General features: G+C 40.8%; 1 protein-coding gene across 1 annotated transcript in view; it reads right to left on the minus strand.

The window, feature by feature from the left end:
• Positions 1-27,724, minus strand: part of cerkl (ceramide kinase-like) — a 42,280-nt gene that overhangs the window by 5,553 nt on the left and 9,003 nt on the right. The window contains exons 3-12 of the mRNA XM_034693809.1: positions 25,410-25,640; positions 12,062-12,190; positions 9,580-9,643; positions 6,058-6,188; positions 5,890-5,964; positions 1,780-1,957; positions 1,224-1,289; positions 461-486; positions 262-370; positions 39-135 (exon numbers count right to left, since the gene is read on the minus strand). Of these exons, the coding sequence (XP_034549700.1) occupies positions 39-135; positions 262-370; positions 461-486; positions 1,224-1,289; positions 1,780-1,957; positions 5,890-5,964; positions 6,058-6,188; positions 9,580-9,643; positions 12,062-12,190; positions 25,410-25,640 (1,106 nt within the window). The remainder of the gene's footprint in view (positions 1-38; positions 136-261; positions 371-460; positions 487-1,223; positions 1,290-1,779; positions 1,958-5,889; positions 5,965-6,057; positions 6,189-9,579; positions 9,644-12,061; positions 12,191-25,409; positions 25,641-27,724) is intronic.

Here is a 27,724-nt window from a genome sequence, read left to right on the forward strand (position 1 = left end):
TTTTAAGTTGTGACACGTTGATTGGCAGCTGCCTTCACCTGTCCACTGGAGCTGTTGTACCTCTTCAGGTGCTTGATGAACTCTGACCTGGAAGTGTTTCCCACAGCGATCAACGACGCGCTGCCGTTTTCCAACCTGTCACAAGCAGGAAGTGAAAGAGAAACACGTTGTCATGACCTGCAGTGTGGTGCATTCAGGGTCGCTACCAGTCGACCTTTAACCTTCTCAGAGGGATGATCTGCTCATGATCATAGTGTGTACCTGCTGTTGGGAGCTAGTCCTTGAGGTATGTGTGGACTCAGACAGGGGATGGACATGATGCTGATGCTTAGGTACAGGCCCTGATTGGTGGTCCAGGACTCCTCTCCCTCTGCACCGACCAATCACAGAAAGAGAATCAGTATATCAAACATGTTTGCAGAGAGGAAATTCTGACCCATTTGATAAGTGCTGCTCTCACCTGAATCTGGGCTCTGGTCCTGGTCTCTGAGAGGGAAGAGAATATGTGGATTTGAACAAAGTCTGCACTTTTTATACTTTCATTGTGTCTCTAAATGAAATCCCATTTTCTTTATTGTTACAGCATTACACAACAAAAGAGGGCATGAAGCTAACTAAGACACTATTAGATTTAAAAACCCAGCTCAGAGTACATTCAGCATGAAGTCTATGTTAAGCTAAGAGTTTGAGTTCTTAAAAATTCTACTCTCAGTTGTTTGTTTTTCTTATCTTTAGTTGGATAGAGTCATCTTTTTCATAGAGCACTTTTCAAAATCCAAGTTACAAGGAGCTTCACTAAGGCAGCTAAATAAATACTAAGAAGAAGCAAAGATTAAGATTTTTTTTTTAATTTCAAAATGCATGAATTAGTTTAAAATAAGTTTAAAAACATCAGATGGAAGTGAAATTAGGAAGAGCTGGCATTATAAGTATGATCAAGAAGGGACTTAAACATCAAAAAGTGATTGAAAAATAAGAGAACTGAGCTGATGGATGGAGTCTGTTTCCATATTGTTGAAGAAAGGAAAGAGTCTTCAGTAGTTAAAATTAAACAAGCTTGAAAACAGCAATGTAAGTGCAGAAAGGCTTAGTGCCTGTAGCCCTGTCAGACTAGAAAAGTCTCCAGTTGTAGCTTTTTCAAGCAGTCTTAACATTTGTCTGAAGACAGACTGAATTTTAATTTTTTTTAAGGTAGTCGATGTGTCTGTCTGTATGTTTCTCACCGATGTTCAAACAAACTCTTGTTTGACGTCTTCACTGGAAGGAAAGACAGCTGACAGTCCTCAGGTCTGGAAATAAATAAATGCATGTATAATTAACATATCAAACTTGCTCATGCATGCTCAGCACATATGATGTCAGCAGCTTAGTCTCTGTTAGCATGAGAACATCAGTTTATTAGCTGAGGGAGAATAAATGAGACAAATGTGAACCTGCTTAGGAAAGATCCGAATCACAAAATATGTCAGTTAGCGCTGCAGCAAGGTGTGGGTATAATATGGTAAAATACAAAAACCATAGCCCCATTGACATTCGTATGAAACTTCATGTTAATTCAGCTAACATGCTGTTACCATGGAAAAACCTTACTTGTCAATATGAGCCTGTTTTTGACTAAATGTGTTTTAATATCTCAGATTTAAACTGACTTACTGAGCTTTACATCTTATGAATAAATTATCACTTTTCTAAAACCTTAAAAGAAAAAGGAAATTAAGGTTGGCTTTATGAGTGTAAGTCCAAACTGTGTGTGTATTTGTGTGTGTGTGTGTTTGTTACCTGAGCCTCGCCAGAGTCTTCACTAGAGCGTACTCCCGTCGCCTCCCTGACGGCATCCACCTCTTCTTCTCTGCTCGTGCTAAGCTCCGCCCACCAAAACCAAACATGGCGGAAAATCCAAAACGCACCAACTGACCCAGAGACCAGAAGCTGCACATGTCCACCTGCTGTGTGTGACCTGCAGACACACACAGAGATGAGAGATCACATACTTCTGAAGATGATTTTTAGTTATGTCTCAGTTACACTTTGTGGAGAAAAGTGATGAGAGGTCATTAATATTTATGAGAACCAGCACTCCAAAATATGGGCGACAGAATGAGGTCAGAGCTCTGTGTGAGTGTACATATCTAAAAGTCTCAGGGGAATCACATCACAGCAGAGTGACCAGTCTCTGGTTGATGGTGCTCCAGTTTGACCAGTCTAGAGCTGGAGATCTGTCCGGTCTGAGCAGCTTCAAAAGAAGCAGCAGCATTCAGAGACTTTACAGCAGAGAGAGGACACATTAGTGATGGAGTGTGTGATACTTTTAATGATTCCAAAGTGAGAAGATGATTTTCACTTTTGTGTGCACTTATCCTTTAAATAACCGTGTTGAATTCTGTGAGGGAATCTAAGCTGACTGATCCTGAGATCTGGTGGGAGATGCTGATTGGCCAGATGATTTACAAGAGAAGGGTCATTAAGTGAGGATCTTCCTGGGCTGCTTTTTAAAGTACAGTCAGTTGTAGTCGCAGTACGAACATGACAGAAGTTTAAAGACACTGAATTTGGTATTGAAAAATAGAGCAACTAATCAGGCTTGGCTGCAGGGGAGAGCGACCAATACCAGTGACGTCTCAGACACTTGTTGTTTTAACAGGTTTAACAACCTAGGATTTTTTAAAACAAGGCACAAAGCAAATACATGACTGACATAAGAAGTATAATCACCCAATGAGCTTGATTTCATAATCACAACCATTCAATAAGCTCCACACACACATAGACACACACACAAATACACCATCTGGCCACATACCTGCTGTAACCTACTGAACTGCAGTCTCAGTACCTGTCTGTCTGCCTGCCTGTCTCTCTCTCTGGACAGAATCTGATTTCCTCACCATATGGCATGTTGTCAGTGTGTGTGTGTGTGTGTGTGAGAGAGAGAGTGTGTGTGTGTGTGTCTCAGTTTTAATCCTGAGACGGTCAGCCTCACAGTCAGTGTGTCAGTGGGATCAAACCTGCTGTGCTTCTTAAAGGTGTAACGATATAAAGTTCTGCTTTTGGATGTAACATGAAGTCAGTGCTGACATTTGATTTCACATGTGACAGCAGCCTCTCTGGTAGAAGTCTGATCTATGACCTATAGGTTTTCCTACCAAACCAATAGGCAGTGGATCTCTCTCGTCGCACTGCAGGGCAAGTGAGACTCTTGTGGTGGATTCCTTCAGATAAACTTGTCACCACATCAATAGACAGTTGATATTTGTTATAAATGTGTCTAATGTCATTTTTGGACAAATAGATTGAAGAGGCGTCATGAATCCAAACAAGATGGTCACCATATTGGAAATGCTGACTGTAACTAAATCTGCCTAATCTAGAAACCTGCAGAGAACAGGAGTTGAGGACTTGAGGTCATAGCCTCACCACCTGACAAACAGCTGCAGTATGTTCAGTCATATAAGTCAGATCAGCCATGCCCTGAATTATGCCCAATAAGCATCACTCTAAGCATTAATATTAATGAAACCGATCAGTACAGGTTATCTGAAGAATTGGCCCCCACATACAGATGACAGGAATGAGAAAATGAGCTTTTCAGAACAAAACTCCACTTCATACCAGACTGTCAAGATGTTTATTTCTGATGTAGGATCCGGCATCTTAACAAGGGCTCTGATTGGTTCTTCTCCAAAAAGCAAGGCCAAACTCACACGCATAACTAGCTTCTAAAATAATCGGTCTCCCCACACCAAACCTCACAGACTTAAACCACAGGGCCATCATATGCATCAAAACCTCAATAGATCAGGACATCACACATCCACTAAACACCTACCTCATCCCACTCCCCTCAGGGCGCAGGTACAGAGCACTGAGGTGCAGAAGGGCTCGCCTCGGCAAGAGCCTGATCCCTGCTGTTATAGAGAGCCTGAACAAAAGGCCTCGCTGAATTACACAACTCTGTCTGAGTGTTGATGTCTTTATGGACAGTTTGTTAAGTCTACAGTGTATGTTCTTGTGTTTGTCTATGTCTGTGGAAATGCAGAAAGGTGCTGTGGAAAAGAATTTCTCCAAGGGGACAATAAAGTCTAAAGTCTAAAGTCTAAAAGTCCACCTTGGGTATGAGCCTCAAGTGTTTTTTTATACTTCTATTTGGCTTCACTTTTCAACACCAGAGTTTGCTGCTTTTGGGAGGGCCAAACATGAGAACCATACCCAGTTATCAACAGCAGATACATTTCTGCAATGCTGTAAACACAACTCAGGTAAACAATTTTAATTGGTGCTTGAAAGATCAGTTAAATAACATAGAAGCACAGCAGTAGTAGTGATGTTTCAGTCTCTATTAGCAGGGTTTAAATGTAACTATTATATAAAAAGGTGTTTAATATTAACTCACCACTTTCTCTAAGTATAAAAGTGCATCATGCCAACACTCATCTGAACTCACCTGAGGTGTCTGTGGGAACAGCTTCCTACCTGGGAACTCTAACTGTTTTCTATTGTTCAGGAATTAGTCTCATCCGCACCACTGAATACCCCCATCTGTCACATCACACACCGGTCACACACAGAGCTTCCAGTGTTAATTAATGTTAATGAACCACTGTCTCTCCACAGCCTGTCATTTACACACATCGGCCTGACTTGCTAAAAGCTGATTGGCCGACTGGTTTACCTGAGAGCAGGCAGAGAGGAGTAAAAAGGGGCGGGGCCACATTGAGCAGAGAAAACCTGTGATTTAGAGTGAAACTGATCCTGCTGTTAGACATCTGTCTGTGCCTCCCTCAGGAGTCCTCTCACACCGTCTGCTTCACTCAGACTGAGGCTTTGTTTTTACTCAAACAGTCTAAGTGACCGTCAGCCAATGACAGCAAAGCTTATAGAGAATATAAGAATATATAATGTACTGTATGAATTTATGTGCTTTGGCAATAATATCTCTTTGTTCATGCCAATAAAGCAAATTTGAATTGAATTGAAAAATTGACTAACTGCTCCTGATTGGCTGTCTGTGAACTGCTTGAAGTGAATTAAATAACAACAACAGAGAAGAGCTGACCAGAGACCTAGACTAAGAAGAACCTTCTCGGATAGATAATATTAATTTAGAGGCATCCATGCTAAGCTACACTGAGCGGACAAGTCTAAATAAAAATCTTATTACAAAACATTAAAAAAGAGACATAAGGACTTGAAGTTAATTTCTTGATGAGTTTCTTGAAATATGTATTTCGTCTGGTCTCAATTAGTCTCCATCTGCATGCCTCACTGTTGTTAACTGTTTAATTAGGCAGCAAATTAACAGCCTGAGGCATAACTTTGATCATTCATCCTTTGATAGTCTCTTACTCCCCTGAAGCTTAAACCTCTTGTCCAAATATGGTCACTCCAAGTTCTAAAAAACACAAAATAGCTTGAAGGCAGCTTTAATGCTGCCTTCAAGGCTTTAAATCAGTAGTCCACAAACTGATGGTTGGTGGTAGAGTGGCTCCATTCTCTTAGTATTTACAGTCTGTGGCCTTGCACAGGTAAAGCCCACAAAATACTTTGCCTTGATACATCTAGAAGAGGTGAAAGCCAACACAAATGTTGCAGTGTGTTTTCATCATGTAGATGAAACCTATAGGAAACATAATAACACATTGAGCCCACAGGACCCATTATTTATTTGCATTTGAATGATTTACGCCCTTCTTGATTTATATTCATGGTTGCTAGTTTTTGGAACTTGAAGTTGCACTCAGCTTTGGGTTTCTTCTGCAAATTTCCCCTGGAGGTCACTCAAATAAATCTCATATAATCTAATCTAGACTCTAATCTGATTTAACCACAACAGATGTGTGCAAATGATAAATCTAGGATGTTGTTCCAGCAGACTGAGGGTGTTAAACCTACCCAGGATAATGTGCAGGGCTGCAGTGACAGCATCTCTGACTCCATGAACAGAGCAGGAAATCACATCTGTAGAGCCTGTAATGACAGACACAGAGTTAATAAAACAGATTCTTAATAAAGGGAACACACAGTTTAGTCTCCAGCTTAGGTTTATGTTTTCTCTCTCACCAGCAGGAATGATTCCAAGCGGCAGCACTTGTTTCACTGGTTTCTCAGGAGAACCAGCGTCCAGCTGAGCTCTGACGACCATAGCGTGACACAGCTCGGCTACCGAACCGTCCCCACCGACACACACCACTCTGTCAGACAGGTGGAGACAGGAGAGTGTGAGGACATTTACACAAGTAGATAAAAACAATAAGCATCAATGTGTTTCTCATTTATTGAGTTAAAATGAAGCCCTCCCCTTATATAAATCTGGAGTTTAGGAAGTCCAGCCATTAAAGTGCTTTATATCTGCTGCCTTGTGCAGACACCCCAAAGTACAGAGTCCTCCAGCAGGGGGCATGAATCCTCCACAGGATTATATTTGAGGATTTCTTCTGTTGCAGACCTGGATGCATTTTGTGACATAACTAAAATGTGTTCAGAGCACAAAGTGAAGCAAACTGTCGAGACAATAACAGAGACTCTAAATAGTCTGAGAGTATATGTAATCGTGCAGATCTACAGATTCAAATATTAAAACACAGAGAATGTTAGAATATTTTGAATTGAACAGAAAGACTGCAGATTTAACAGACAATTGAAAACCTTGATTTTATTTGTTAATATCTTATTTATTTTCAAAAGTTGAAGATAATATTTTTTTGTGTCTTTATTATTACTCATATAATATGTTTAAAGTTTTAAACTGCTACTGACACTAAATCATGTACAAATAGTTAATTATACCCAACCTAACCTCACAATAAAAGTCAATTATTCAACTTTGGGATCTTTTTTTGACTTTTTAAATTTAAAACAGAGAACAATAATACAAATAGTTTGAACTCAATGCATGTTGTCATTTATTTTATTTTATTTTATTTTATTAGTTAAAGTGATAAATTAAATTTAAACAACATAAAATGGTAAACTGCAGTTTTTAACAAAGTTGAACAGGATCAGCTGAATTTTAAAAACATTAACACCTGTTGGGAGCTGATGCTACCATTGAGATCATTTCCTCTGTTTTGTTTCAGGGGATAAGGAGTTATATTAAAAACAGAACATGAAACCTTTTTTTTAATACTTGCAAGAGTCAAATGTTTGGTCAGTGGCTAGCTCAAAATAGATTTTGTAGGATTTTTGGGGCTCAACTTGACACTCAAATCTCAACCCTGGTGACTTCTAACAACAGATCTGGGGACCAAACCAACAACAGGAAGAAATGATGAGGAAGAAAACTCCTAACCCAGGTTTATACCTGCAGGTGCATCAACTTTTCTAATCTTGATTTCCCTATCATCATATTCAGTTATATAGCATTTGAGGTGTTTTTATTAGATTTTGTGTCGGTGAGTTATTTTTTGAGTGTAGACTTGTTGATTTGCTAACACTGATAATAACTTGACCGTCTGACAAGTCTGCCTCCATGTTTTTGAGAGCTTTTTAAAGAGCCAGAGGTCCCATCCTCAGTTTTTAGGTTGCAGTAAATGTGAGGTAACCAGACTCCGCCCCCTTCCCCCCTCTTCCTGTGTGTGGGATTACCTGAAGCTCCCGTCACCACGGTGACAGCCAGCCTAATTGGCAAATGTAGGTTTCAACCAAATCCACACCAGAGTGGCCCCTTACTCACATACACACACACACTCACTCACATACACACACACTCACATACACACACACACACATACATACACGCACACAAACTCAGCAGCTAGCTTAGCAACGCTGGGCTAATCTTCTCTAAGCACATTAAGCATTATGAGGGCTGAGCACAAAAGCAGCTTACACACACACACACACACACACACACACACACACACACACACACACACACACACATCCACACATCCACACATGGAGGCAATCAGAATTATTGATGAGAGTTTGATTCCATAGTCTAACTTTTGTTTTTTTAAAGTATCTCTCAGCATCACAATGAGTTGTTACTTTTGTTAGTGAGGTTAGCTAAAGATAAATAAAGCCATTACCTGTTTGTGTATGTTTTTGTATTCGTGTGTGTGTGTGTGTGTGTATGCGTGTGCGTGAGTGTGTCCCTGTGCATAATCAGTCTGGGTCAGTGTGTTTTTTTGTCAGGCTCTGACGGTAAACTGTTATTTCATTATCTTGTTGAGTTCAGCCAGGAACAGGAGGACACGTAATAGTTTCATCACATCACCTTTACTTCATGTCAACAGAAGTTTCTACCTTCCTTTCAACTCTGAGCCTTTAATACGTAACATTATCCCACCGTAAACACACTAACCTTCCTCCAAAAAACTATTCAGCTATTTTTAATTTAAAATGAAAAGATTTCTGTCTACTTTCCATTTTGTTTTGTGTTTTTTTTACAGTGTAAGAACAGATTTTCAGTAACACCAGTGCTATTTGAGGTGCTTAATGTGAAGTGTGTGCCCCTCCTTAAAGCTCCTGTTAGGAGGTTTTGGCAGGTTATGGAACAGACTGTAATTAATACTGATGTCTCGTTATGACCTAAAAAGGCTAACAAGACCGTCAACAAGAGGAGTAAGTATTTCTGTATGGTTATTTTTTTATGTGTGAAGCCCCTGGTAGGGGGGTAGGTGTCAGACTAAGTAATCAAGCCTTTTTTTTTTTCAGATCCTCTGTGAATGTTACATGTTAAAACATGAAAAGCACATTAGGAAGAAACACTAATAAAATATGTGCAGGAAAAAATCAGCAAAGACCGCTTTGACCACAGGGGGCGCCAGAATCTACACAGAGCTAAAGTTCCCCACAGGAGCTTTAATAAAAAAAATGAAATAAAACAAACTTCATTATGACCTTCATATTAGTGCAATTAATTATATGGGTCATTATTAAATTATAAATGGTGTCTTGGATATCAAGGAACATGAAGAGAGGATTGATAATTCTGAAATATGTACTTCTCCATTTTAAACATATAAATATAAAGTAAATATATTAGACTTTTGAAAATACACAAACAGAAAATGTGTAATTTTCTCATTATGAACTAAGTGCTCACTCGAGACTCAGTGGAGATGCATGTTAAGGGAAAGTGGTGAGCATTTATACTCAGTGCTATGATCTGATGACCCAGGAGGCATGTTGAAACCATAAACTGTATAATTCATGAATGTTACCCCTGTAATGTCACCCGTTGGTTTGTACAGCAGAGTTTTGAAGCCTATCATGCACCTGCTCATTAGCATCCATGCTGGTCATGCTGCTCTGGATAGTCATGTGACCAAACAAACACACTCGAGCACACACAAACAGAGCTTAACACAACAGACAACAAAGAGAAGTTGTAAAGTTTACAGACACATGCGCACATTTATTTGAATCGTGCATCACTGCTTTATTTAATTGGATAAAGTCCAAATCTGCAGCCCTTTCTATATGCCCAGTGTCTTTTGTGTTAAATAAAAACTTAGTCAAGTTGAGCAGCAAACAAAGGTCTGATATATTTAGTGCAGAGACAGAGTGAGGATCTTTCTCCAAACAGAGGGATGATTTTGAAAACAGGTAATCAATATAAGATGAGAAATAACTGACCCATCATATTCATCCAGCTTGCATTCCTTCATCACTGAGAGAGCGTGACCCTTCATCTCCGTCACTAGAAAGAGAGAGAGAGAGAAAGAGGGAAACAGATGGAGAGACATTGAGAAGGACAGAGATAGAGTGTTCATGCTTGTGTGTGGTCACATGTACACAAGTGTGTGTTCGACGGCTGCCAAAAAAAAGTGGGACAACGGATATCACACCATCTGCTGAGAGGAGGAGGAGAAAATATGAGGAGTGAAGGAGAGGAGAGGAGGAAATAGGGAGAGGAAACAAAAAATGAGAGGAAAAAAGGGAGGATGAGAGGCAAAATATGTGATGAGAGGAAAAGAGATGAAACAAGGAGGAAAAGAGAACACAAGGAGATGTGACAAGGAGAGGATAGAAGAAGAAAGGAGGGGAGACAAAAGATAAAGAAGGAAACTAGAAGAGGAAAGTAAGGGGGAAAAGAGGAGAGAGGAGGTTGGGAGGAGTGTGATGGAGAGGAAATGAAAGGAGATGAAACAAGGGGAGCGGGAAAGAGAACAAGAAAAGAAGGAAAGGAGAGGAATCAAGAACATCAAACAGAAGAAAAGAAATGGAAATAAAGGGGCAATAGCTGAAGATAGAGGAGAAGATGAGAGAAAAATTAGAGGAAAAAAGGTGATGAGGAAAGGAGACAAAGTGGGACTAGAAATGCTGGGTTGAGAAGTATGTTTCAGCCAAAATGGTCCATCATTGTGTTCACAGAATAAGCAGTAACTGTTAGAAGGAAGTCTGACAAGATTGTCTTTTGTGATTTAAAATATTTAAAACAAAACGTTACCTTAAAAAACTAAATTACACTGAGGTAGTGTCTTAAAGTGTGCAGAACTCGACTACAGCTCAATATCTTTACTGGGGATGTGCGCATTAAGTCGAGTAAGTGACTAATAGTCTTCAACCTCGCTGGTCAGCATCAGAATAACTATTTAAATTAAACAAGTTATTCATATTTTTGTTATTATATGTTCAAAATTCCTCTCACATGTTTTGCCTAAGCTGTAGCGCAACCTCTTGCCACTACCTGGGACTGTAGCTCTGTTTCATGACAACTGCCATAATGCTATAAATGTCTTCAATCTGCATGTAAACAAGCACAGACGATAGACGGCATTGCATAAGTGCAGCAGAGTTTGTCAGTGCTTTGATCTAGAAAATGGGGATACAGTTGTTTTAAGGATGTCTGGTTCACCCCACCAGTGTGAATCGTAACCAGCAGAGGCATGTGGACGTTAGCCTGCAAGGAGGAATGAAGACTGGTGGTGCTAGCTCTGCTAATGTTAGGCAATTTGACATTGTTTACCCACAGACTCTGCGATCACATGTTTAGTCATGTTGAAGAAGCCGTGCTCAATTTAGACTGTTTTCTGAGTCTAGCTAAGTTTAGGCTGGTCGACTAGGCGGCATTAAAATTCCTGTTCAATTGACTATGAGATCTACTTTAAACTGACTTTGTCTACAAATATGGTTTCTGCAACTGAAATGTGTAGACTTTCTTTTTTCCAGAGGACATTAATATTGACTAGAGACAGAGAAATAAAATAAGATAAACTTTTATCATGTCTAACAAATCCTACAGATATAGACTTTGAAGCCTTTTCATGGTCAGAGATAATCTAATGAGCTCCTCTTTGAGTCCAACAGGATTTTCCAAGATTTCCTTTTGATGTAATCCCAAGGTATGGCATCAAAGTGTCATCAAAGTGGATAGTCAGTGTTCGATTCCAGCCTGCAGCCTTGTTGCCACATTTTCCGCTCTCTCTTCTTAATTTAAGACTCTGTCCACTGTCTCTCTCAATGAAGGAACAAAAGCCCCAAAATGTCATTAGTTTGTGTTGTTCACTGGATGGATATTTACCCATTCACGGGACATATCGGTGGACAGAGGAACAGAGACAACATGAAAACAATCTGCCTCTTGCACAACTGTGGCTGGCTCAGAGGCCTTAAAAACAAGGCAGGAGATGAGAGGAGAGGAAACAGGATGAAACAAATGGAGAGACATAAAAACAAAAAGGAAAAAAGAGAGGAGTGGAGAAAAAAAGAGAATGAAACGAGTACAGGAGATAAAATGAGATGAGATAAAAGTAAAAGTGTGTAAAAAAGTGATGATGAAAGGAAAGGAGTCAAGGGATGGAGAGGAGAGGAGAGGAGCAGGTTGACTCTATGTCACAACAGATGGGCTAAGCTCCACCCCCTGTATCAGGTTACCTAGCAACCAGAGACTGCCATTAACACTGACCTTTAGACCTCCTCCACACACACACACACACACCCTTACATCTTCCTCACATTGACTCTTACCCTGACAGATGATTCCAGCATATTACTCATGAGATATGACTTCATCTTCAATACGATGGCCCTGTCCACTTTCAGTCTGTGTTACCTTAATCATCTATATTTGTTGTAAACATGATGAAGAAATTCACAAACAAATGAAGGGACCGACCAGTGATGTCAGTGCGGACGTCGGCCATCTTGAAGAGGGGTGCCACGTGTTCTCTGTAGATGTGAACGGACTCCTTCTTGTGGCTGCTGGGGTTGATCAACACCTTCAGGTACCTTGGACGACTGAAGCCTGCAGGAAAAAACATAGACACAAAAATACTTTCAACATTTGTCTTTTTAATAACTCTGATTCTGATGATATTTTGTACTGATGTCATGTTCCCCAGAGGATGAATCAAAGTGGTTTTGGTGACCCCTGACTCATATTTTAACCCCTTCTGTTAGTCTGAATGATTTAATAAGTTAGTCTTTATTTAAGTAAACATCCGTATACTCTCCTAATTTTCGTTGAAGTGCAAAATACTACGAATATCATGTTACATCTTGAACACGAGCACAGTTGAAGTGCATGATATTGACTTCAAGCACCAGAAACACATACACTCACACTGACCCCCTGTACAGCCCATCATTAGGCAGATTTAGAGACCGCATTATAAATCCCCATAGACCAGCAGAGATCAATATACACACACACACCAGCTCCATTATCCAGCTCATTACTATAATCTGCTCCCAAAAGGCCGTGACCTCGCCCTGTTAATGACCCCACGCACGCACACACACAGGGCACCACCTCCTGCCTTCACTCCACCCCACAGCTCTGAACTGGTTCTAAAAGGTTCCTGAGGAGACACCCCCAAAAACCCCACTCACTTTCCCTTGACAGGACCTTCACCATGACCAGAAGCACCAACAAGTATTGGTGCAGCTCCAGAATTATTTAGACTTAATTGCACTTATGATAACAATATAATACCTGCAGGACCCCAAACAACTATGTTAGAAAATCTCCTTAAAGCTGACTTAAACATGAATTGTCATCTTGTTTTGGAAAGTAAAAATCACTGAAAATCATGAGAGATATTTGCAACTACTGCATGCTTAAGGAACCAGGATACTAACGGAAAACATGGTTGTGATGAGGCTTAGGTAGAAATTTGGGACCGAAGCACTAAATTGTGACACTTCATATTTGCACAAATGTGGTAATACAGTAGGAATCATTATATAGTTATTACAGTTATTACAGTTACAGACACATATCATGGTTTTATCTTTATCTGGGTAACGTATTGCCTCTTTTGTGGTATGGTAATGGCATAGTTTGTTATGGTGTTGTATCGTATTGTGAGGTATTCTTGCATTCCCACTCTTTTTTTATCATTTTATTAAAAGAGTTACAGTTTGGGGCACTGGTGGCCTAGCGGTCTAAGCGCCCCATATATATAGAGGCTACAGTCCTCGTTGCAGAGGTCGCCGGTTCGAGTCCCAGCCGGTGGACCATTCGCTGCATGTCTTCCCCCGCTCTCTACTCCCCACATTTCCTGTCTCTCTTCAGCTGTCCTATCAATTAAAGGCAAAAAAAAAGAGTTACAGTTAAAAACAAAAAAAGCACAGAGATCGTCACATGAATAAAACCAGAGATAATGACTGACGTGTAGATTTAACATACAAAGAAAAAACAGGACTGAGTCACGTGTTTTTTATCTGTCTGTTATGTGCACCTGTTTTTTTGTTGAGTTAATGGAATGAATAAATGTAAAGTAGAGATGCAGAGATGGAAGAGGAGACCACAGAGCACCTGTCCTCTCTGTAAATAACAGGACACATCAACCTCACCCTGATAGGGATGTTAAATAAACTCATTACTTTCCTATTTGTGAGGGAAGGGGCAATGTACAATTTCTTTATCAATAAAATAATACCTAAAGTGTAAATGACAATTCATTTAAATATACTATGACTAAAGAAAAGTTACTGTTCTTCAGTACTTGATAGACTAAAAGCATCTTCTCTCTCTCTCTCTCTCTCTCCCTCTACTTTATGATCTCAGATACATGCACACACTCAATCGTACAGGCCGTCATGTAGTTCAGTTTGTTGATCAGTTTCTGGACAGACAGGTACAGGTACATGTAGAGGGATCAGGTATCCATCAGATCATCTCCCAGCCGTCCAGCTGCAGGTTGCTATAGCACTGCTAAAACGTTCCCATGGTAAACAATCTCAGTGTTGTCAAGGAGAAGTGTTGAGTTTCGGACACAGGGCTGAGCTGCTGAATATCGTTGACTAAAACAGATTGAAATTCGATGTAGGCACAATCTGAGGCTCTATCTGAGGTCAGGGGACAGACGAAATCAATTCAAGGCTTAAAAAAATATCTATTTATAAGAGATTCAGCTGGATTATAATGTACAGTTGTTTCATTGACATGAGACTTAAAGGAAAGACCTTGTATTGTAGTTTATATATTTAAGCACAAACAAAAGCATTAACATGGTTCCCACTCTTTTCCAGAGATCATTTTCCAGGACATTTCCAGGACATTTTCAGGACATTTTCAGTGATGATCAAGCTGGTGTGACCATCTAAATTTAGTTCCTAAATAGTCTAATATGTTCCTCTCAGTGGAAGTCTACATTGAAAGACATGCAGTCTATGGCTGTCAATGAAATCATCTCTTACATGATTAAAAATGATGGCAAATTGATAATAAAATAATGCAACCACAGATGTACAGCACTTCACTTTATTAGTGCAACCTAGTAACAATGATGGCCAACATCTCAGCTTTCTCTTGTCTCAAAAAAATATAAAATGAGCTAAGAAAAAGAGCCTGCAAAGGAATCAGGAAGCTGCCTTACTGAAATAATTAAATAATAATAATGATCAGAGGATCAGTGCAATAATGACCTAAATAGAATTGAATGACAAAAATGGCCACAAATGTTTCTCAACTCAACTCAGACTCAAAATATACCTTCTTAATCATGATATTCATCCTGCTAAGTGGTCGATATAAAACAAAGCAAATGTCATGTTTTTTATTTGAGTTACTGTAAACTGAAAAAATCTCACCGGTGTAAAGACGCTCTCTGTATTTGAAGATCTCTCAGAGATTTAAAAAAATGTAAACTGTCTTCCTGCGTGGCGATGTCTATTATGATCAGCGATGTCTACAGTGTGGAGTTTCTGAGCAGCTGTGTCGCTCTTTTTGTTTTCACTATCGGGAGTTTGCACTCCTACAAGCTAGAGCAGGGGTTCTCAAACTGTTTGGAGCGAGGGACCCCTTACAGGTGAGAAGATTGTCCAAGGACCCCCTCATAATTGTAACACAGATTAAACACATTAGTGATGTGTCATGATCAAAAGCTGCGGCTCTGAGAGTCGATGCTTTATAGGGATCAGAAGAGCCAGCTCACATCCAGAGAGAGCCGGCTCCCAGTTTGTTCCTTTCCCTGCTTAGCTCTCTCAGTGCTCAGCCCCAGCTCTGCTCACAGCAGAACTTTGTTTTGATTGGTCAGCATGGCGGCCATGCGGCCAATCACATGTGAGGATATAGGATACAGGTGATGGAGGGGAGGCTGTGTTTCATGGCTACATCTGTTCCTTCAGAGAGGGTTAGGGTTAGGGTTCTTCTCAAAGACCGGGCAAATACTCACTGAGAGGAGAAACCGGATCAGCCAATCCAAGCTGAGGGATCGGATTTTTCTCAATGCCAACCTGAGGACATTAATAAGGTTTGATCATGTTTGGTTCTGGTTCTGTTTGCTCGAGTTTGGTTCTGGTTCTGTTTACTTGAGTTAGGTTCTGGTTTTGGTTCAGTTTGCTTGAGTTCGGTTCTGGTTCGTTTCTGGTTCTGGTTCAAGTATGGTTCGGTTCTGGTTCGGTTCTGGTTCGGTTCTGGTTCGTTTCTGGTATGGTCCTGGTTCGGTTTCGGTTCGGTTCTGGTGCAGTTCTGGTATGGTTCTGGTTCAGGTCTGGTTCGGTTCCGGTTTGGTTCTGGTTTGGTTCTGGTTTGGTTCTGGTTTGGTTCTGGTTCAAGTCTGGTTCGGTTCTGGTTCCGTTCTGGTACGGTTCTGGTTCCGTTCGGTTCTGGTTCGGTTCTGGTTCGGTTCCAGTTCGGTTCTGGTACGGTTCGGGTTCGGTTCGGGTTCGGTTCGGGTTCGGTTCGGGTTCGGTTCGCGTTCGGTTCCGGTTCGGTTCTGGTTCAGTTCGGTTGTAGTAGGGTTCTGGTTCGGTTCCGGTTCGGTTCTGGTTCGGTTCCGGTTCGTTTCTGGTTGAGTTTGATTCTGGTTCTGTTTGCATGAGTTTGGTTCTGGTTCTGTATGCTTAAGTTAAGTTCTGGTTCTAACCCTAACCCTAACCCTAATCCTAACCCTAACCCTAATCCTAACCCTAACCCTAACCCTAATCCTAACCCTAACCCTAATCCTAATCCTAACCCCAACCCTAATCCTAACCCCAACCCTAACCCTAACCCCAACCCTAACCCCAACCCTAACCCTAATCCTAACCCTAACCCTAACCCTAACCCCAACCCTAACCCTAACCCCAACCCTAACCCCAACCCTAACCCTAACCCCAACCCTAACCCTAACCCCAACCCTAACCCCAACCCTAACCCTAACCCTAACCCTAACCCCAACCCTAACCCTAACCCTAATCCTAATCCTAACCCTAACCCTAACCCCAACCCTAATCCTAACCCCAACCCTAACCCTAACCCCAACCCTAACCCCAACCCTAACCCTAACCCTAACCCTAACCCTAACCCTAATCATAACCCTAATCCTAACCCTAACCCTAACCCCAACCCTAACCCTAACCCCAACCCTAACCCTAACCCCAACCCTAACCCCAACCCTAACCCTAACCCTAACCCTAACCCCAACCCTAACCCTAACCCTAACCCTAACCCCAACCCTAACCCTAACCCCAACCCTAACCCCAACCCTAACCCTAACCCCAACCCCAACCCTAACCCTAACCCTAACCCCAACCCTAACCCCAACCCTAATCCTAACCCTAACCCTAACCCCAACCCTAACCCTAACCCTAACCCAAACCCTAACCCTAACCCTAACCCCAACCCTAACCGTAACCCTAACCCCAACCCTAACCCCAACCCTAACCCCAACCCTAACCCTAACCCTAACCCTAACCCTAACCCTAACCCCAACCCTAACCCTAACCCTAACCCCAACCCTAACCCTAACCCTAACCCTAACCCCAACCCTAACCCTAACCCTAACACCAACCCTAACCCTAACCCTAACCCTAACCCTAACCCTAACCCTAACCCTAACCCCAACCCTAACCCTAACCCTAACCCCAACCCTAACCCCAACCCTAACCCTAACCCTAATCCTAACCCTAACACCAACCCTAATCCTAACCCTAACCCCAATCCTAACCCTAACCCTTACCCTGATCATAACCCTAACCCTAATCATAACCCCAAACCTAACCCTAACCCTAACCCCAACCCTAACCCTAACCCCAACCCTAACCCTAACCCTAACCCCAACCCTAACCCTAACCCCAACCCTAACCCTAATCATAACCCCAACCCTAACCCTAATCATAACCCTAACCCTAACCCTAACCCTAACCCCGACCCTAAGCCTAACCCTTACCCTAACCCCGACCCTAACCCCAACCCTAATCATAACCCAAACCCTAACCCTAACCCTAACCCTAATCATAACCCTAACCCTAATCATAACCCTAACCCCAACCCTAACCCTAACCCCAACCCTAACCCTAACCTTAACCCCAACCATAATCCTAACCCTAATCCTAACCCTAACCCTAATCATAACCCTAACCCTAACCCTGTAGGGTTATCCTGTCTATGTATCGTATCCTGTCATATGTCATCGTGATGAATTGTATCCAAGCAGCTGTGATGGTAAACTGAACCCATCAGAGGGGCCTCAAAAGTTACATGAATATAATTGGGTAAAACACAAGATGTGTCAACCTCCTATATGCTAATTGGGCAGGTGGTGTTGGAGGTGAGGTCAGGAATGAATGTGTGCTGCTGTACAATAAAGTGTGTCTCCTGACAAACTAATAAAGCTCTTAACTTAAATAGAAAGATGGCGACAAATGAGGAGAAAGATCTCATCTCTATGGACACACCAGCTGTCTCCTCGCGCTCACAGGTTAATATGTAACACAAAGCTGTGTGCATACAAAGCACACACATACACACACACACACACACACACACATACACACAGACAGGTCTATAAAGCAGTATAAATAGGTGTCCACAGACGAACAGCCTCATCTGTTAAAAAGGACAAACCAATAGACGCCATTAACATCAAACATCTTAATAGTAAGTTTGCTCAGTAAATAAAGCCTGTAGTAAAACAAACACTGATCTGTTGTGTTTACTACCACTGTCTTTGTTCTTCCACTGTAGTTGTCTATGAAGTCCTGGTCAGGGTTCAGTAATTGATAAGTCACAATCAACAGAAAATGTATTTGTAGTTATCTTGTTTTATACTTAAAGGGACATTTTGATGCTTTTAATAATAACAATTTTCAGGCATAATACAGGCTGTAACAATTCATTGAGAAATTAAATAAATAATAAATATTTCCAGTGCAAACCCAGTCAGAATCAAACTAAAACTCTTATTATATCTATTATTATGAATGAAAAGCTGCAATAGTGAGACTCCAGACAGACCACCAGAGTGCCCTCTTCCTGATCTCTGGGGACTTAAACCATTTATTTTTTTACATAGCTTGTTCTGTCTTCTGTATGCACTTTTGTTATCATTATTTTTATTGTATATGTATTTATATCTTATAAATTACTTCTTCTATTAATATTATTTGATATTCTTAATTATTGTGTATAGGAGCAACTGTAATGACTGAATTTCCCCCCCCCCAGGATAAATAAATAAAGTATTTCTGGGTTTATTGGCCACTATGAATGGGTCCCATGTATACATTTCCTGATGCCCAAAGATATACAGTATCTTCAATGAGCTCATTCTGTCCTGCAGGAGCCTGTCTGCGTGGAGTTTGCATGTTCTCCTCGTGCATGCATGGGTTCTCCACTTTCCTCCCACAGTCCAAAGACATGCCTGTCAGGTTAATTGGTCACTCTAAATTGTCCGTAGCTGTGAGTGTGTGGGTGAATGGTTATTTGTCTCTAAATGTCAGCCTTGTGATGGACTGGCGATCTGTCCAGGGTGGACCCTGCCTCTCGCCCATGACAGCTGGGATAGGCTCCAACAGCCCAGCATGCCCAAATGGGAAACTGGTGCAGATTATGAATGGATGGATGGATATACTTCCATGAATAACAAAGAGAAGCAACAAATCTTGGACAAATCTTCTTGACATATGACCCAATGATCATTCGTCACTTACTAAAAAGGTTGGAGATCTTTTTTTTTTATCAATCCATCAAGTAAATAGTTGAGCATGTTCTGAAAATAGTACCAGTCGACTGACTGCTGTCACCTGCCTCTGATTCCCTTTTGTAAAACTAACAGTTTTGTAAGCCAGCAGAAAAGTGACACTGGACTGACGGGACAATTGATCTGGGAGGAGTAACGATAGTGGACCTAGCGAGTTTGGCGAGGCTGTCCCATGAGCTCCACTGCCGTTGGCTTGTCAGTCTGTTGTGCTGTTAAACAGTCAATCCATCCCACCATCTCATGTATGGACGCAGACTCTATACACGATCACTGCTCGCCTTTTGTCACTGAATACCATTCAATCTCTGCACAGCGTCCTGCAGCTGCTTCACGCAGCAAACAGCACAAAATAATGCTCTAAAAACATAAAGTGTCACCATTGTGCAGCTGAATGTTCAGACCTGCAGGTTAAGAAGTGGCAGTGGTGTCTGCAGACACTGCCCGCTCTGCAACACCGCGATTCACACAACAATAAGCTTTTCACGCTGACCCCTGGCTGGAAAATAGGCTTAATGTCCGCGAGGCAGCGGAGCCACTGACTGTGTTTACCTTCAGGACACACACACACACACACACACACACACACAATCACACTCCTCCGTTGCGGTGTGTAAAGTCACAAAAGCCGTCACAGTTTGATATGCAGTGTGACCACGCGAGCTGACACACGACTTGTGAGCCATTCATAAGTGTGTGTGTGCATGTGTGTGTGTGTGTGTGTGTGTGTGTGAGAGAGAGAGACGCCAGGAGCAAACACTTAAAGAAGTTGTGACTTTGCTGCAGGGCCTCATGTGTAATCTGGTTTGATGGACGGACAGACGGACAGACAGACAGGTGACCAGCGATAATGTGTCAGGCCAATGCCATGGTGACGGAACAATGCGAGCGTATGTGTGTGACCTTTGACCTCCTCATTTATGGGAAGCTTGTTACATCTGGGGGTGAGCGGACATCGTCGTGTGAGTTTGAGGGAGTAAATCCATACACCAAGCGCTCAAACAATTCTATTGTGTGTTAAGTGTCAGCCAGGCCCCGCCCACCACTGTGCACCTGGGAAAAAACAGCGTCTGGGAACTTCAGTCTGCTGCGACATCCAGAACTTTATTTAACAATCCTGTCTGGGGGGGTGGCTGCTGAGGAACAGGTTGCCAGAGTTCACACAGTGTTATGAAACATGATGAAATCCACAATCCATGGGACGTAACACTGAGCAACATTTTTATAAAGTGTAGGATAGCTTGATTTTAGCAAAGTTAAAATGTTATATTTGTTTGCAAGATAAAATATTCAAAGATTTATTATCATACATTATCATACTGAGTACCAAGGACAACAAAACAACAAAATTCTGATCGCACACCCTGAGTTCAAATATTTGAAAGACATAAAAAAGTTAAGAATAGTATCATTATGTTATGCATTGTTCTTTGCAATCTGTTTACTGACTTGATTTGTTTTAGTTTTTTTTGTTTTGTGTGCAACTGTATATATGTGTAGGTATATTTATATGTGTTTACACACAAGTATGTTTCTGTATTCATGCCTACATATGTGTGCATATTTATAAAAGGAAAGGGGGAAAAAGTGAATTGTATTTCTCACTGTCATTGTCATACTACTTTTTCAATAAAATGATTTGAAAAAAAAGAAAGAAAAAAAAGAATAGTTTCATCAAGCACTTTAAAAATGTAAAACAACACTTAATATCAAGAACAGAAGATGCAGGCTGATGTGTGAGAAGCCATCGAAGGCCACATATGAAGACCGAATGTGTTACTGCTGTATGTTGAAGGATGTCACATTACAAGTGCTCCAAACTGGGCCAACAAATGTGTCCATCTTTCCCAAGTAGCAGCGATTTGCTTGCATCAGGGGCATCCTTTGCAGCCCAACATCACCCATGATTCTTTGTGCACTAATTCATACAAATGGCAGACCCTCAAATGGCCGAGTGATACACTGTTAGACTTGAGTATTTGGTTTCAACTCAATAGTGAGATGTTCTATGTGACCTGAATTTTAGGGAATCATCCGTAGCCTTCTAAGGCTGGGTCCTTCGAAGGGCTGCAGCCCCTGGATTAGGACAGAGCTAATGTCAACAGGTTTGCTGAGTGTGGCTAATGTAAGCACTAGCTTTTGATCCTCCTTGCAGGATTAAGATTGCATGCATGTTCTGGTTACAAATGCTCCGATCGAGTTAACAGAGACACAGCTTGATACAACTTTATCTCCATTTTCTAAATCAAAACATATCAAACTGCGCGGTGCTATGAGATGCCATCTTTTATCAGTGCTTGATTACAACAAGATAGTAGTTATGTCTGGCATTTCAGGCCTTCAATAATAAAATATCAAGAACTCATTTAACAAACGAGTACTTCTGGGATTGAGTAGCGAGGGTGACGTTGTTTAACTGTGCGGTCAACTAAATACGCACATGCCTGGTAACAACCCTGATCAGAGCTGATTCAACTCCTCTGTATGAACTAGAGGAAATACTCTGACTGAGTTGGACCCCATCTCTTGAGGCTGAATTAGAAGAAATCCCTGCAGCTAGTTCTGAAACCAGAAGAGTGGGTACAGAAGTCTGGATGAGAAAGCTATCTATGATGTCTGTATGAACACAATCCTCCAGCTTTGTCTTCTTGCTATCTAAAGCCCCAAGTCTCCGCAGAGTGGATTCCATCGTGAACTAAACTGAACCGGACACACGTGCATGTGTAGACAGTATTTTAGATAATCTCTGTCGCAGACAACATGAATCCACTGCTGACAGGATGTTACTGAGGACTGCAGAATGTGTGTGTCTTTGTGTGTGTGTGAGTACGTAATCTGTATCACTTTGTTCCGGTGGATAAACAGATTATCTCCGTTGTCTGATGTAACTGTGACTCACTTTACTGAACAGATTAACAAATGGACTGATAGAAAACAGATCAATTAAAAAGAGTTTACACATTGATATAACAACTGCACACCTCAGGTTTACAGTCTGCAGGTTTTGTTCTCAGGCAGTGGAAACCATCCATAGAATGAGAGAAAGGACGACTTTCAATTCATATACCAGATATCTGTTCATGGTGGCTAAATGAGAGAGGACTTTTCAGGTAATTGTGTGGAAGATGACTAAATAAATCTCTTGAGCATGTTTTGGTGAACTAACAAGCTGTAGAGGAAACTCAAAGATGGGATCTAGTTGCTCTTTTACACTTAGACCCTTTGAAACCATCATTTCAAGTCTCACAAGCTTGCCACAAACTCACCATTCAGAACCTCCTCACCTAAGGCCACAGCTAATGTCATGATCGATTTCATTCAGCATGTACAATATTTTTGAAAATGACTAATTTCAAAAACATGTACACTCACACTTCTTCCTCCAAGGTACAGAGGTGTTGTTTAAGCTAAATGGTAACATAAGCTTATACCAAGCTCAAAAGAACACTGCTGTCATGCTGATGTTTTGCATGTGCCATGTTCACCATCTTTGTTTAGTATTTTGGTAGAGTTTCAGTGTTTCTCAGATCTATATTTCTCTTGGCAGGGAAGCCACAACAGTCTCCATTTTTGGAAGGGTTTATTGGGGGAGTCCATACATTCAGCTTCCCAGTTGTTGAGGTAGAAAAAAAAAATTCAACACCCTCATGGTGGAGCCAAAGCTAAAGTCAGAGGCTCACCGAAGTCATATGAATTCACTTTTTAGAAAACCAAGAATGTCTGTACCAAAATATTTTGGCAATTCATCCAAGTGTTGTTGAGAAATTTTAAATGTGGACCAACACAATGGACCCAACAACCAACGCGACCATCTGGTAAGCTACACACCAAGCTCCAAAACCGTCATATCCTGGATCTCATCCTGCCATGTGAAGTTATTTATGTTAGCTGAGAACATTTGGTTCTACATGAGGATTCAAATATTACTTGGAAAACTTTTTCAAAACTTTTTAAACTTCATTATTCACATGCATGCACAAAGTGTACAGGTCCAATGTGTTTTAATACGAAAAGCCAGCTAAACAAGTTATCAGCAAATCATCTCTGTGCGTTGATGTTTAAAACTTTACCTGTTGTTTTTATACTCAACCAGTCATCACCCATGTCTGTAGATTAATGATTAAATCCATCCATCTATCTATCTGTCTGACGTGATCATATCCTATCAGACAGTTGATGCTATTAACAACAGTAATACTCAGCAGTGTGAGTGTGTGAGTGTGTATGTGTGTGTGTGTGTGTGTGTGTGTAATCGTCTTATAGTATGATGCTCATTTAAGTACTGAGTCACGTTTCCATGGATCTCAGCTGTTGCGTAACAGAAAGATCCCTTTGTCAAGCTGACAGACTTCATGTGGGACAAAGAAGCCTGAAGAAGTCCCTAAACTGGGCCCATAGTGCGAGATCTTTGGTTTCTCATGTTAAAATTCCAACTTTATCAAATGCACAAATATATTTGAGTGAACGTCTGTAACCAAATTACAGTATTCCAAATAATCCTAAACAATCTTTCAATGTCTTTCAAAATAAAATCACATTTAAATGAAATAAAATGTGACCACGTGTGTAAATGAAGCGTCCAGGTATTGGAATATAAACATTATATTCATTGATTTAATGTGCAGTCTATCAGATTGATGACAGAGCAACACAAACCTTGATTTTACTCACACATTAAGTGTTTTTGCACTTGGCGGCTTCTGATATTACACTCTGTGGCACCGTATTTCTTGATGTTTGACCGTTGTTTAATGTCTCTGCTCCTTTTTCTCAAAATAAAGCATCATAACGGTTAACTTGTCCTACTTTTGTGCTTCTTTGCTCCGGTCACCATGTCTACCCATCTTTCATCTCCCTGGCATCTTAGCAGTGAATGACGCCAGCCTCAGTCATGAGAGGTGCACTTGTTTCACAAATAAGTGGCAACATCCAACGTCTTTGGCAATGAATTACTGATGCCCAAATATAAGATGATCCCACTTTTCTCAGATGTGTCTCAAGGAAAAAAAAACCTGTTTTATATTAAGATCAATGCAGCTCTTAACGTTTGGTTGACTGAATTTGAAGTTTGATTTTCTAATCTTTTTCAGCAACAACATCATGGTATTTTTGGGTCAGTGATTTGTTCAAGAGCACCTCTGAAGATGTGAACAGCTAAACCACCAAAACTATAGCCTTGGTATATGGCTTGATGAGAATCTAACATTCAAAAGCCATATAAACATTCTTGCCACCAAGCTAAAACAGAAAGTTGGTTTCTTGTACAGAAATAAATCCAGCTTCCCACTGTCTTGTAGAAAGAGAGTTGTTGAAGCAGTGTTTTTATCTGTTTTAGATTATGGTAATGTGGTTTATAGACATGCTGCAGCTTCAACATTTAAACCCTTGGACTCTGTTTACCACTCTGCTCTCAGATGTATAACTGGTGACAGATATGACACTCATCACTGTGTCCTGTATGAGAAGGTTGGTTGGCCCTCTCTTGAGCAAAGGAGGAACAAACACTGGCTTTTATTTATTTTTAAAGCGCTTGTTGGAAAGCTCCCCACCTACCTCACAGACTTGTTGGAATGGAATTGCGGATCCTATGGGAGTCGCTCTTCCAATTGGCTCATTCTGAAAGTACCACGAATAAATACTGAACTGGGTCGATCAGCATTCTCCATTGATACTCCTAAATCATGGAATACCCTCCAACAGACTTTGAAGCTGACATCCTTTCCATCTCTTGCAGAGTTCAAGACCTTGATCTCTGACCACTGTGTCTCAAACTGTATCTGTTTTAATTAATCTATTATTTTGTGTATGATTGTGTTTGTTTGTTTGTTTGTTGTTTCTAATCTAACTGTGATCTCGACGACATTGGAAATGAGGGAAACCTCAATGTCTTTTCGAGAATAAATAAAGGTTTGAATTGAATATCCCCCATTTAGTACTACTACACTTTCCAGTAAGAATGAAACGGTTTCAACAGTGTTCCAATTCCAACCTCTCTGAACATAAATAATTTTTAAGTCTACACTTTCTGCTGCATGGTCATCTGAATGCATGTGTTACCTGTGAGCAGCTCCTTCAGTTTGTTGTACCAGGTGTGTGTGTGTTCTGAGGAGGCGTTATGAAGGTGCAGCGTCTCCTCCTCCAGCCTCTTCCCTTTCCTCTTGCAGCAGAAGAGAGCCACGCCGAGCACAGGTCCTCCCGACTGCAACCCTGCTGCTCGCCGCCGCTTCACCTTCACCGCAAATATGTCCTGCAGCAGCACCACACCGTGCTGCTGAGCACACGGCTCACCTGCACAGAGAGAGGGAGAGTTAACGCACGATACCTGAAACACAATATCTGACTTACTATAAAAAAATGGGATGTATTTATTCAGATTTATTTATCTATTTATTCTTGCTGGGGGGGAGTGGGTTTCCATTTAGATTCAGCAGAACTGAAGTGTGGGTGTCCTTTATGCATCAGTCACAAGTTCAACTCCCAGCCTCGACCCTGGGATGCCTGTGACCCTGTCTCCAGTCTTTTGAAATCTCAATAAAAATAGAGGCTTTAGCAAACGCTCACCCAATTGCTAATAAAAATTACAAAGTTCTGTGATCTGTTAATAACACTATCTGTTAACTAATACTCAGGCTGTAAAGAGGAACCAATCACATAAACCTAACATATATAATATGAACATAACCCTGAGTCCCCCTCTTGTCCCTCTATAAAGTTTAAAGGTAGGATGCTGTTTCACATGACATATTATCTTGTAATGTATTTATCAGTAATCCATTGATCATTAAGCAGCACCTGTCAATCAGTCAGTGTAATCAGAAAGGAGCTCTGGAATCTGATTGGTCCATTTGGGATTAATCATCCAATCCTCTGAGAATGTCAGCAGAGCTCAGACAGTGTACGCATGGGTTACATAACACACACGCACAGACTGATTACATTCATGCAATATGTTTCTAAGTGAGCTCATATAGCAGCATGATCGGCCTTTTGACAGTTTGTCCTGGTGGCCAGCAGCGGTACTGCAACTCACAAAGATGATTTGAGTGTGTTGAGAATGTTGACAGCACACTTTAGACCAAAACAACAATACAAGTCATTATCAGTAAAACTCTTTAACTGTGGGAATGTTCGTTTGTGTTTACCATGTAAAATTAGTCAATCCATATTTTACCATTTCTGCCATACCACCCATTTAAACTGTGTTGTTGAACTACGACCTCAAACACAGTATGTCATTCTATGTAGTTTAAAGAAAAATTCCTTTCTTCATTTTTATTTTCTACCATTGCAAACTGAATTTCTCTTTTTTTTTTCTCTGGTTAAACAAAACAAAGATTCAGACTTCTGAAATGTAATCAGTTCAACACCAAAAAACACATTTATTTAATGTTGTGTCTGACATGGAAAACAGCCTTTATTGTGAATATGAATCTAGTTATCTATCAAGAGGAGGCAGACACATGTCACAGCAGGTGGACAAACATCTGTACATGAAAAAACAACATTCTTAATTAGAGAAATTAATCCACTTTAATCATCTGAATTAATTTAATCTAAACAGATATTGCATAGATCGTATGTATTCCTCATGATTTAACCCTGATAAATTAAAGTATCGGTCTAAATTTAAACCCCAAACCACAATGTTAATGTTTTAGTATATTTAAGTTTAGGATCTGCATATAATCTATCCTTCTTAGTATAAAACAATCTGTTCAGAATGTATCATACAAAGCTAAACACATTTTAAATGAAGCGATAGTGATTCATGAAATAAGCATCAACAGTAATCAGTAGCTCTGATCCACTCACAGGAGAAAGATTAATTAGGAAATAGTTATTTATGATTATACTGCATCAGCCCCCGTCCCCCTCCTCACTCTATGAATTACCCCCTGCTGTTATCAAACCCCGAAAACCCCAAACCACCCGACCCTCTTCCACCCGCAGAGGCAGCGTCCATATGTCAGGGTCACAGTGTGAGTCACCGTGGTCTGTCTGTAGCTGCTGCTTCACTCTCTGCTCACTGAGTTTATTTATTGTTGTGGAATATTAAGATATCTGTTATGTCTGCAGCCTTCTCAATGCAAAGCAGATCACATTGAAAGAACACACAGGTGTTTCAGTTAGCTCTTACAGCTTATGTGTTGGCCTTGCTCTTCCTTCTCTCCATGAGTCTCAATCTGAAATATTTGTAACTTTAGTATTAATCTTTGCCTCCATTAGAAAAACAAAGGCATGTTTTTTAGTGTTTGTATCATATTGTGTACTCATAATCTCCCTTGGGTTCAAAAGAGTCAACAATTTGATATTGTTCCTCAAATTAAGTCATTTAAAAATAGATTCTCATTAAATTTACGTTACAACAAGGG

The sequence above is a fragment of the Notolabrus celidotus genome, chromosome 10 (assembly GCF_009762535.1).
Source record: "Notolabrus celidotus isolate fNotCel1 chromosome 10, fNotCel1.pri, whole genome shotgun sequence".
Classification (NCBI taxonomy): domain Eukaryota; kingdom Metazoa; phylum Chordata; class Actinopteri; order Labriformes; family Labridae; genus Notolabrus; species Notolabrus celidotus.